Here is a 13,826-nt window from a genome sequence, read left to right as displayed (position 1 = left end):
GGAAGGATCTCCTTCGCCCTTGTTTCGTCGTACATGCCACCTAGAAGGAACAACGAAGACATCAACGATAGTATCGCTGCTGTGGAGGCTGTCGTACGCAAGTACTGTAAAGCGATAGTCTGTTCCGACACCAACTCGAGGAGCACAGCCTGGGGTTCGATTAGCACAGACGCCAGAGGGAGACTGATGGAAGAGAGCGTGGCTAGGTGTCAGCTCGTCGTTATGAATGAGCCCTCTGGCCCCACATTCGTGGGTGTGAGGGGCCAGAGTTGGATAGACGTGACACTGGCCACGGCTCCCATGGTGGGGCAAATAGCTGACTGGGCCCTAAGGTCCGACCACCGGGTCATAGCCTTCAGTGTAGTGGAGGAGGAAGGCGGAGCCCTAGAGGAGGTAAGGGGCTTTGTGACCCGATCGGTGAAGTGGAGAGCCTTCTCTAGTGAACTGGAGAGGATATTGGTGGATAGAGAATGGAAGGAGGTGGCGCCGATGAAGGAAGAGTCAGGAATTGACCACAGAGTGGTAACCCTGACGGGCACCATCACCCAAGCGGCCAATATTACCCTTCAGTGCCACAGGGCGAGAGCACGTCTGGTCCCATGGTGGACGCAGGCCCTGACGCAGCTGAAGAGAGAGTACTATAGGGCCAGGCGCAGGTACCAGGAGTGCAGAGATGAAGAGAGGAGAGCTGCACTCGGAGAGGAAAGCAAGCATAGGTATAGGGTATACCGAAACAGCGTGCGTCACCAGAAGAAGAAGTCCTGGGACGAGTTCATCGTCAAGGAGTCGGAGAAGAATCCCTGGGGCATCCCGTACAGGGTGGTGCTGGGCAAGGTTAAGCCAATACAAATGATGGCTGCCATCAAAGTTGGAGGAGCCCAGGCAACCACCCTGGAAGAAACGGCGATTATGTGCATCGATTATACATACCCCAGGGATGATCCGTCCCAGGACACTGCAGAGGAGAGTATGGTGAGATGCACCACGTCATACCCACCAGGTACTGACCTATGCCCACCGTGGGATCTATGGGACCTACGTCTTGCCATGGACAGGCAGAGGATTGGGAGGGCTCCGGGACTCGACCCCTTGGACGCTGCAATCCTCAGGAACAGTGCCCCATATAACGAGGAGGAGGTGTTGGAAATCTTCAATGATTGCTTGGATAAGGGGTACTTTCCGAGCAGGGGGAGGATTGCAGACTTGAGACTGCTCTACAAAGGGGGAGGCAAGGATAAGGAATCGCCGAAGGCCTATCGGCCTATATGCCTCCTCCCTGTTATCAGCAAGGTCCTGGAGCATATGATAGTGCATAGCCTCAGACCAGTCCTCAGTGCTGCGAGTCACCCACGGCAATACGGCTCGACCCGTGGCAAGGGAACAACGGATGCACTGCTGAGAGTGTGTGAGGATGTAGAAGGGAGGGCGGAGAAATATGTCTTGATGATACTGTTCGACATATCCTCTGCCTTCGATAGTGTTTGGTGGCCGCGCGTACTCCAGCGGTTGCAAGAGTTCGACACCCCCAGCAACGGTGTCGCATGAGGCGGTGCAGGTGCTGGCCGGAGCAATGCCCCTGGACCTCATCCTCAAGGAGGATGCTACGAAGTATGATGTGAAGAGGCAGGGGCTGGGAGTGCTACCGGCGGGACTCCAGGAGAGGATCGGCGAAACCCCGAACCTTTGGAAGAAGTTCCTGCGGGAGGAGTTGATTGAGGAGTGGAATGGACGGTGGCGGACAAGCGAAAAGGGTGCGACGCTGAGGAAATTCTTCCTCACCGTCCAGTCAAGACTGAGAGCAGGTTGGGTCATCCCAGACTATTGGGTCTCGCAGATCCTGACAGGACACGGAGGATTCCGGGGAAAGCTGCAAAGCTTCGGAAAGAACATCGACCCCCGGTGCCCGACGTGTGGGGTCCCTGAAACAGCAGAGCACGTGGTATTGGACTGCACCGCGATGGAAGGACACCGTGCCAGGTTGTCGAGAAAATGTGGGATCTTCGCCCTCGCCGAGTCGGACTTCCCTCTGCTGATGGAAGAGAATAACTACCCGTACTTCAGGGAATTCATCTACGTGTGGAGGGAAGTGGTCAGGCCAACGCACTTTACATTGGGAAGAGCCACCAATGGGAGATGAAGATCAAGATGACAGCGAAGAAGCAGTTTGAGACCAGGAGGGCTGGACTAGGCTGCACACTGGAGGTGACAACCGGACGGATGCAGACCAGGCGTGTTGGACGTACTGGAAAGATGCTGATGGATAAGGTGTAGCCCCATCTTAAGGCACTCAAACGAGTGCTGGGCTGCACCACGTTTTTATAATAATTGTCCCCAAAAATTAAATGGTCCACCATTAATTTTGTATATATGAAAATAAAGTGTTAAAAAAAAAAGATGTTAATTGGCAGCAGTGGCATGCGCAACCCTAACGCACTACCCTACTGTTGACGAACCCCGTATGGCAGCAATGCCAGGAAGGGGGAACAAAAAAAAAAAAAAATTCACTGTATGTCATCACATACTGTACCCGGCACAGAAACAGCCCTCTATCCTCTCTTTAATTAGTTGTTGGCTGAGAGTATGAGGCAGACCTGACTAAAAAATGTGTAGGTACACATGTAAGGTCTCGTATTCACTTGAGTGAACACACCAAATAAGCACACTCAAACACCCGTTTTGCTCAGATAAGTGCAGGGTGGTCCGAACCGAAATGAACAGTTTTGCTAAGGACTGTAGGTATATTAAAGTTAGTGCATGGTCATTTATGCTCAGATGAGTGAGGGCTTTGTTTCAACAGAACCATATCAGCCAATTCCTCTCTCGATGACAATCCTCTCCAGTTGATGCTTTTTTTTTGCCAAGTCATGCTAAGTTATTTACACTTTTACTTGATTAAAATTTGGCTTATTTATTAACTTCTTTCAACATTTTACTTCTTAAGTCAAAAGGAATTATCTCAGAATAGTTAGGAATTATCTTCTGGAGTATACCACAATTATCCAGTACTGTGGAAGCCCAGAGATAAATTTTATAATTAAAAAAAAAAAAATTAGATGCATGGAGAGAAATGTCTGCCCTTATCCTAATTTCTTAAAACATAACTAACAAATAACTATTAAAAACTTAAAGATTGTTTGTTCACTTAAATTAAATCACATATTTACAGAATATTTTAAAAATGTGTTTGAAATTGATCAAATAAATTAAATTTCATCATAAATTAATACATATGTCACTTATTTATTAAGTTTTGGTTGTATTTTAATCTTTACCTGATCTACGAGTTAAATTAAAATTGCAGTTTTATTCTTTTATACACAATGGATTAAGCACCGATGCCTCAATCCTGATAAGTGGTGTTCTACTGTTTTTATAAATTGAAATAACATTTATAATTACATAAATAAACAGTATAATAACACTCATTACTTTTTTAAATATAAGAATAAAATGAAAAATTTATAAAATTACAGAAGATTATAAATTTGTCTTGTTTCTGAGTATTAGCTCTGACACTATTCAATATAAAATGGAAATCCAAAACATCGATGTCTTTTGGGTAATGTATTGTAAGCAACGATATTTTAAAAAAAATCGATTTTTTTTGTAGTCGATGTCGGATTCTTTGTTTCTAAAACCACTTCTGACAGGCCGTAAAATGCGTGATGGTTGGAACAGACCTTATGTTTCTGAAATAGTTGATTAAAAACATCCATATTTTTCGGGTAATTTATTGTAACCAACGATATTTTAAAACATTGATGTTTTTTGGTGCTCATGTCCTATTGGTTGATTGAAAAAGCACTTCTGACTGGCCGGAGCATGCGTAGTCTTTAGAACATCGATGTTTTTTTATCGATGTCGCATCTCTAGTATAGATGTTCAAAATGCTATTAATCCTGGAAAAAATATTGTTATCGATGAAAGTATAGTTCCATGGAGAGGATGTCTAGGTTTTTGTCAATACATCCCAGGCAAGCAACACAAGTATGACATAAAATTATACAAATTATGTTTGCCTGAAGGTTACACTTATAATATCGAACTTTAGGCCCGGGAAAATGAAACAAACATTGAAAAATCACATTCTCATGATGTAGTAATGAGATTACTAAATGGCTTATTATTTGAGGGCCACATACTACTTACTAACAGTTATTATACAAGTGTCCCTTTGGGTGAAGAACTTATAGAGAAAAATACATTTATTTGTGGTACTGCAAAAATAAACAAACAATTTCTACCACCGCAGGAACAACAAAAACGTGGTGGAATTAAGAGTTTCGAAAATTGCAGCATTGTAAAATTTCTGAAATGGACAGAATTAAGACCAATTTGCATGTTAACTACCTCCTTCAAAGAATCATGGGTGTAAATTTGTGCAAGGAACAAATGGCAAAGTAAAGCCTGATGCTGTGTTTGATTATAATATTGCAAAAAAAGGTGTTGATTTATTAGATCAAATATTGAAGTATTATAGTTGTACATAAAAAAACTATTAAATGGAACCAAAAAGTAGCAATACAATTGATATGTAGAACTTCCCTGATGAATGCATGCCATATTCATAAAAGATGGGGCACTCAAAATATGAATAAGCTACAACTTAGGGAACATAAACATGTTCATCAATCATATGAGGGATCTGCTAGAAAGTCTTGTAAACGATGCAAGGAATGCTAAAAAAATTTGTACAAGAAAAAGGGCAGGGATTATGCCAATAACAAAACTACAAACGTTGTCGTATTGTGGGCATTGCAAGGGTCAGCCAACATGGCTTGAAATGCTTTAACAAATTATACAAAAAACAATAAATAATGAAGTTATAAATAAAATAATATTGAATTTGTATGTTAATTTAATTGAATTTGAATTACATTTATAACACTGAATTATTATGTTTATGTTATTGAACAAAAATTATGTTTATAATACGTTATTAATTATAATTGTTATTAAAATAATAATAAATGAACATACGTTAAATTTTAATTATTTTAATTTTCAGCTATATGGAAATTATTTCTACTTACTTAACACTTTGGCTACCATGTCATCTGAAATCGAGTGACGGTTCTCTTGTCAGAGAATCAAATATTAAAATTGTGTGTTGAGAGCGTGACTCTCAGGTCTTCTTTTTCAGCAGTCAAAGTGTTAGAGATCTAAATTTTTGGTATTACATATCATCTAATAGTACAATCAAATAAGTATGACCAGTGGTTTGCGCCGACAATGAAACAGTCAGTCCCCCCACCCCAAAACAGTGACAATACCTTGAACTACAAGCGGAATCATGGACGATTGATAAAAAAATTTTTTTACAAAATTCCACTTCCAGCTACCAACAGGTGCAGTAACTTATAACTTAGGCAATCCAACCTCATCACGAATACTTAAGCCCAAGCCCAAACTGATGAAAGACGTCCTGTTAGAAACTCAATATTTATTTATTTTTACAATCATTATTTTTTTCTTATCTTTCTTTTTCTCAAATAATTTTTTCAGAATCAATCAACTATTTATTTTATTAACTCTATAAAATATTTTTCCTTATTCTTATTTAAATAAATATTATCATTTTTTATTATTTATTTATTTTTTAAATTGATTTTTATTATTTATTATTGTTCATAGTTTAGGCTGTCTTTTGAATGAGACTATACACCCCTCCCCCACTATCAACTGTTAAAAAAAATAAATAAACTATTACAATAACCATCTAACAGTAATAATAAATGGCAATTCCAAAATTGTATCATAGCTCATTTTTGATTTTAGGTAGAAAAACCTTGTTACACGATTTAAGGATTTTAGGTAAACTGTAATGAATCCAAATCTATCAACACTGTTGAATTATTTTCTATAGTCTAATGCCTCCTTATATTATTATTATTATACTTATATTATATCAATTAACTACTTATTGAGTGTCCATATGTTAGTGACTTCAAATGTACAAACTAAGTAAAAGTGGTTTTTTTTTTTTCAAGTTTCATACAATACTTTTAATGTAACTTAGCTACAAGAACACCAGTTTTGGTACGTCCAAAGGCCAGTTTTGTATCAGGCGAGTTCACATAATTAACTTTTACTAAAACTTTTTTTGCTAGTTTCTATGACCTATAGCCTATGACATACTGTGTACAGTATTCCTTCAATAAGTTTTAAAATCCGGCCTGAAATAAACATCCATTTTGTCAGCTACAAAGTAGTAAACAATATAAAATCAAACTATTTACTAACTGTGTTTTATGTAAGTATAGACCCCAAAGGAATAATAATAATGAAGTTAGGGAACAGATTCCAGATAATAATCCTATTATAAAATATTGAAACTGTAAATAAAACAAAAGGGTAGATAAAAATTATATAATGATAAAAAAGGGGAAAGAAATGATTATTTTAAAAACAGGACATTCATATTATTACTTTTATGACATGAATCCTTATATTGAAATATAATTCCTAATATTATCTGAAACCTGAATAAATTAAAATAAAAAGTATATATTTTTAAAAATATGGGCGACAAAAATTAAAACAAGAATACCAGTAACTACTAGTGGAATATTTTAATAAAAAAATTAAATATTTTAATTAATAATATAGTGATATATTTAATATACTTTAGATAGTTACCAAAATCATTAATTATTAAAATCATCTGTAACATAATAGGAGTTGATAACAAGTAATATATATATTCAAATACATTAAGAAGAAGAATTACTACTTCAATATATAATTATATATATAACTATAACACAAATTATTTTTAATTATTTTGTGAATTAAGATCAGTTTATCTCAACAAAAATAAAATAATACATTGGAAAGTTAATAATTTAACTTTCTAATAAAACAATAATCTTAACTTCACACAGCTGGCAGAGGTTCAAGATAATTCTTCATCTCCTTGTCGTATTAAATCCCGCACATGCAGGAGCCATGACAATCCCACATGTGAGATAGGATGATCCTTCAAAAAATGAGGATATATTACATCCCGCACATATAGAAGTCATGACGAACCACCATGTGAAACGGGAATACCTTTTCTTGTGTTAGGTACAAAGCAGAGATGAACTTCAGAACATAAGCTGACTAAACTTAGGTCTACATAAAAGTGAATTAAATACAAACATTGTATTTAAAAAATCCAGCATAGATATAATTTATAATTTTTTAAGTTATCCTTAATATGATAGAGATGATTAGTTTTTATACCATGTTTTAAAAACTAAAAAATAAATAGGGATTAAGAAAATTTTCAATATAATCGTTAAAAGTAAAATTTTCTTATTAATCTTTAAAAGTAAAATTCATTTAAATATTTGTATGCACCAGCTGGTACATAAGATGCATTTTGCAGCAATAAATGAATTACTTAATGAAATAAAATATTCTTTTTAAGAAAATGGATTAAGGTATTTTGTTAAAACTGTATGTTTAAAGCTGAACTGGAATACGTGCTCCAAAATTAGATTTAAAATATTTTTTAAATAAATAAAAAGTATTTTTGAAAATAAGCTGTAGGAACCAACAACTATTATTTCAAGTAGTAATTAATACAGATCAAATACTGGAAAGAGATTAGACTGTAAACCAAACCAAGGTTTATTTTACAAAATATTCAATAATTTTACCTGCAACGAAACAAATGGCATTGAGGTCAGGAACATTGTATTATCTTAACTAAAAATTAATAAAATCAATGAAAAATGACTACATTTTTATGTAACTGATTCCTTATATAAATGAGTGATTATAACATGGTCATCAGCAAAATTTAAAACGGAAAACTCAATTTCGAAGAGAATAAATACAAGTTTAATGAATCTAAACATATATATGTATATAAGATACTTTTCTTTATTTTGTATGAAGTAATTGACCAAACTAATCAGGATAAAGATGGCCAAGAGGGCAGTTAAAATGAAACAGTAACAATAAATGAAAAAAATGAAAGGAAAAATAAAATCAAAAAAATTAAGGATAATATGAAATAAATCAATGACTTACTTCTGACAGAATGTAGTTAAAATTAAATAAAGAAGAAATATTTAATGAAACTAAATCCAGCTAAAAACAGTCATGTAATTTATACAAGTAAAAGTAATTTATACAAGTAAATATAAGAAATAAGAAAGCAGGGATGAATAAACATAGATGAAAAGTGAAAAATAACACATAAAATTAACTATATTTTACAAAAGTAAAGTATAAAATAAAATAATAATAATAGGATGATTATAAAATGAGGGACAGACCAAATAAAAATGAGGAAGCAAAGAGAGAAAATGATAAGTTAGGCAAACTCAAAAGATGGTAGAGAACAAAAGGAGATAAAGAAGTGGGGTGAGAATCAGATAGGCTGAGAGGCAGAGAGACAAATATTTGGTCTAGTGCTTATTTAGAAACATATTCAAAATGTTTTTATACAAATCCAAATCAACCATTTCAAATCTAGCTAAATATGAAAAGTGGATATATAATTAAATAATAAATTTCAATGCAATATATATTATACACACTGAGTTAACATAATACATAACTATTTTAACAGTAAAATATGAACTTTCATCTAATAGCCTAAATTAGATATGAATATAACTAAGATTTTAGAAAATAAATAATTAAAACTAAATTATCTCATTCAACATTACCTTACAAGATAAAAATATGAGGAATGAGTTTAAAGGTAATGGTTAGAGTAGAAAAGAACTTAAATATCTCAATAAGATATAATTTTATAATAAAAAAACAATAAAAATAACTACTTAAGGTTAAAGTTATTTAGTTGCAATAACTATTCATAAATTAACCAGACTGTATTATTGGTTTTAATTGAGGCAGATTATAATATTTACCAATATAAATAGTTTAAACTAAAACTATTTTTAATTATTTTACAATACATAGATATTAAAAGGTAGTAGTATGTGAATAATTTTTAAAACAGAATAAGAAGGAAGTAATTTCTGTATTTTTATAGAACAAATATTACAACTTGGTAGATGTATGTGTATGTATATAATAAACAAAACCTTTAACTTTAAAATAATATTAAACAAAATTTAATAAGTAGAATTTCAAGTTGAATTAGATACTTTGTTGTTTTATTGTCTAGCAAAAAACGTCATCAGTCATCAGTGACAGGTTTATTTATTAGATAAATTTTATTATTATTTGTGAGAAAAAAGAAAAAGATAAATACAAAATAATTAAAATCTGAGGTTAAGTTATAATTATAGAATTATTTCGAGTTGAAGAAAGGAATAAGATATTGTAAAAGTTTTAAATGATGAAAAAAAAAATTATGTGGCTTCTCTGACCTTCTTCCAGCATAGCTTCGATTTCATTGTCGCTTATGTCAAATTCTACTTCTGAAGGCTGGTCTATGCTTTCATCAACATCTGAACCTTCACACCCCCATTCATCGAGAACTTGAAATACCCTGAGATCTTCATTTTCCTGAAAAATTGAGGATATTTTCATAAAGATATTTTATAAATAACCATTATACAACAAGTATTTGTTTCCATCAAATAAATGGTTCAAAATTAAAAAGTACAACAGAACATTCTAAATCAGGTTTAGTATCAACATAATCATATATGATTCAAGGGAAAGCAAATTTAATTAATGAACAAATAATATAATAGGGGTATTCATGATGTTATGTTAAATGTAAAATGTTTTACCATGTTAAATGTTATAACTATAGGATTGTGAGCAGCCCTATTTGAATTCATGTTAAACGTTAAATGCATAAGAGCCCCTAGCGGTTTTTCTTAGCAACTTGTTTTATAAGCCTTTATGTTTATAACCTTTCCTTCCAGAGCCTCATGTTATTGTTATTGTTTACTTCGAATTTGATTTAAGTTTCAGTTTTGATTTAAGCAATTTATTACAACATGCCTAGAGTGAGTGAAAAGTGAAATTTGTGTGAAAGTTTAGCTTATGAGTGTCTTATTGATCTTTAAACTTCTGAGGAAGAGAATGAAGATGAGCTAATTGACAACTGTATTGAAAGTATTTTCCATGTTCTATCATTCAGATATAAAGTTCCTTATCTCAGAGGATCAGTATTAAAATCTACGCACTGGAGATCTTCAGTATCACAAAACTTGGATGAAGATAGGTTTAAATCTCTTTTGAGAGTGAACTTGTCGAAAAAAGTGAAAAAGTCGAACACACCTTAGGTATAATAAAGGGAAAGTTCAACAGCCTTAAGGAATTGAATATTAGAATTTCCAATTAAGAGTCAATCAAGTTTGCATGCGCTTGGTTTAGTGTTTGCTGTATATTATACAACATCCTGCGGCCTACAGAACAATTATTTGCAGAAGAAATTCTGACAACCGATGAGGCTGAAGATGAGGATCCTGGTGCAAATCAAGATGATAACATAAGTGGTCATGCCAAACGGAATGCTTTATTTGAAATTTTTCAGTGACTTATTCCCTCATGGATACTTGGATAATTGCCTGATAATAATCTTTGAATTTAGGTTGTTACTAATTTTCAATATTTTATTGTACATCTTTGAATAAAATTATTATGTTCTAAGAAAAATGATATCTAATAAAAGTTGTTATTATGTCTATAACCCACTTTTTTAGTATTTATTCTTTTAAAATTTTTTTGAGGTTAATCACTTCCATCATTTGAAATAAATAATAATTTATTTCAAATGATGGAAGTGATTAACCTCAAAACATTTTTAAAAGAATTGACTCACCAGACTTCCTAGAGAGATAATCCAGATTAGTATTTATTGTGTTAATGAACCCATTATCCTCCTATCTTCAAACCTTATGTATTGTTTAAGAATAAAATCACTTATTTTCAGTAATTTCTTTGAAAATTTTTCTAACAAGCATATACAGCATGTTACATGTCAGGTAAAATTTAATTTAAATAGCTACAAAATGTCACTCCTCCCATGTTTCTACCTTAATCATGAGTGAAGCTATTTGTATTTAAAAAACTAGCCATTAACAATTTAGAAAGCTATGGAGCTATAATTTCAAAACTGGTGAACATAATTTAATAAAACTTGGATGTTCCTCTTAGGTGCCAGGAAGCTTTATGGAAACTACTTTGGTGTCAAATTTTATTAGATTATGAGAAAATGAGGTAAAAAAGTATTTGAAATGTGATGATTTGACATGAAATCAATCATGAACAAAAATAAAAAGCTTACATCTATTTGAGGGAGAGAGGGCCTGCTGAGGTCTTAAATGATTTCCACTTTTTATAAAGTATAATTGCTCTATTTAATTAATGATACATAAATAATATATACATAAGTAAGAATACATACATAATTATAAATATTTTTAAGTTTAATTATTTTGTCAATCGGACTTCTTTAAAAGATCTAGTTTAAATTTTTTTAATTCAAATTTTTTTTGTATTTTGATTTTACGAAGCTTCAGCTCATCCGCAATCCTTTCCTTTTCAAATTCAAATTGCTCCCTATCCAACACAAGGTGGTCTGCTAATACCTCTTCTGTTTTTTTTCTCCGTTGTATTATTAAAATTATCCATTGTGATTTAATAACAGGGGTATGAAATAATAACTAGCACAAATATGAAAGAACTAACCTGACACAACAAACAAAAATGGTGGCGAGCTCAACTGGTCTATTGTGTGACGTCATTCTCCATTTAACAGACCAAGTAACAGACTCTCAGCCATGTTGCATGTTATTTCGTTTTACCACGGCAAAAGAAGGCAATTTTTTTCAATTTAACATGAGTTTTTCCATTTAACATGTTAAACTAAATACCATGAATACCCCTAATATATATCTTGTCTATCAGACAAGGATAGTGATTATGGATGAAGTCCTGGGAGAGTAATAATTCAATTATGATACACAGTTTTAAGTATCACGTACCCATAACTAAATAGTAAAAAACAATGTAACAAAGTACATTCATTTCTTTGATATACATCAATGTTATCAACAGTAAAAAGCCATGTACAACCATAACTAAAAAAAAAAAAAAAAAAAAAAAAAAAAAAAAAAAAAAAAAAAAAAAAAAATCTGTGCAGCAACCTGAATGAAGAAATTATTTTACAAATCTCCTACACGGCACAACTCAATCACACAAAAAAAAAAATGATATAATAATTTACATCTTTAATATATAATTATTAAAGGTGTCTCCCAAACTAACTGTGCTGACTTTTTTAGTTAAAATAAGGTAAGCCAATACAACATTCCAATACAGAATAATGCATAGGACAGATTTTTAAATTTTACTAGCGTTTGAAACAGAACACGAGAAAATAAAAATTAAAGATAAACTATTATATATGTAAGGTTCTCAATTCTTAAGCAACTCTCATGAGAACAACATTATATTTATTCATTAAAATAAAATGCTATATGTTTTAAAAAAATAGGTTAATTAATGGTTAATCATTTCAGAATGAAATGAAAGTAAAATAAATTAAATAAATGTGAATTTTAGTATATATATATTCCTGAATTTATTATATCTTATAGACATGAATTCTAAACTATTTTTGTTGGAACTAATTATATTAAAAAATAGAATATACTTACATCAAAGGAATAAGGATTGGAGATCATATTACTTATATCAATATCAACTTCTTCTTTTGTGAACTCCCTGCTAGTAGAGGGTACATTTTCAGGATCTTTTTGATCTAAACATGGATTTTCTACAGTTCCTTTTACACTACAAGAGGGAGAATCTGTAAATTGTTTATTCAATTCTTGATAGGTGTACTTCCATGTTCCCACTGATTCCATTTTTGACTTTGATACATTAATGAGGTTCTTGAAAAAAAAAAAATAATAATAATATATATATAAATGGATCATTCAGATGTATTATTTAAAACTAGATTTACAGATAGAATTGAACATCTTCTACTATATAAACCTGGAAGACAAATAAATTAATAAATATAACATTTATTAATAAAATGCAGTAACTGCACACAGCAAAGAGCCAGGCAATACTAATAAGAGGCTCCATGAACAAGGCTCATACTAGTTCTTACCTGAGGACAAAGGATACGATAAAGGGAAAAGGTGACATATCTTGGTGTTCAAAAAAAAAAAAAGGGGGGGGGGAAGTTTTAACATACCCCTAACCTTTCCTCACAGGGAAACATAAGGTTACGCTATCAATTAATAGAATAAGTGAAATAGGGGGTACATTTTGGGGTCTTAGGTATATTATTATCTAGCTAACAACCATTTGTAAGGGCATAGTCTAGAGCAGAGGTTGCCAACTTTTCAATAAATAAGACCTACTTTTTTTCTTAAAAGTGTGTCGCAATCCATTTACATAGGCATAGTCTAAGGGATGAGAAGGGGTGTGAAATGCATACTATTTTTATACACTGTGCAGTGTAAGATGCATTCCAGCGAGGTATAGGTAGATAAGAAAAATATATGTTCAAAACTATTTTTTTAATCACTTATTAAGTTTTTGAGATATAGGCTCATGAAGAAAATAAGTTTCCAGACCCAACTTTTGATAGCAGTATTCCGGACACGTGGTCCCTAAAAAAATTTGATTTTCCAATACTTGTTCAATATAGACTTTTACTTACTTAAAACTTACTTTTACCAACTTCAATGTGTTAGTTGCACTATTTGTTCTTAAATATTAAAAAGTTGTTATAAAATGCACAGTAAGGCTGATAATTTGATTTCAATATTTCACTTTAGCGTTTATTTTTTTGGGCCAGGAAAATATATCATGATAGAATAATATGACTTACTATTTGCTAATCTATCAATAGCTCACTGAGTACAACAGATATATATATA

General features: G+C 32.6%; 1 protein-coding gene across 1 annotated transcript in view; it reads right to left on the bottom strand.

Annotated features, from left to right (window-relative positions):
• Nucleotides 1–13,826, bottom strand: part of pasha (partner of drosha) — a 119,097-nt gene that overhangs the window by 78,890 nt on the left and 26,381 nt on the right. Inside the window, exons 3-4 of the mRNA XM_067045129.1 lie at nt 12,585–12,821; nt 9,336–9,474 (exon numbers count right to left, since the gene is read on the bottom strand). Coding sequence (XP_066901230.1) covers nt 9,336–9,474; nt 12,585–12,821 — 376 coding nt within the window. The remainder of the gene's footprint in view (nt 1–9,335; nt 9,475–12,584; nt 12,822–13,826) is intronic.

The sequence above is a fragment of the Halyomorpha halys genome, unplaced genomic scaffold (assembly GCF_000696795.3).
Source record: "Halyomorpha halys isolate HHAL.00 unplaced genomic scaffold, Hhal_1.1 Scaffold622.1, whole genome shotgun sequence".
Lineage (NCBI taxonomy): Eukaryota > Metazoa > Arthropoda > Insecta > Hemiptera > Pentatomidae > Halyomorpha > Halyomorpha halys.
This window is presented reverse-complemented; position numbering and strand designations above follow the sequence as displayed.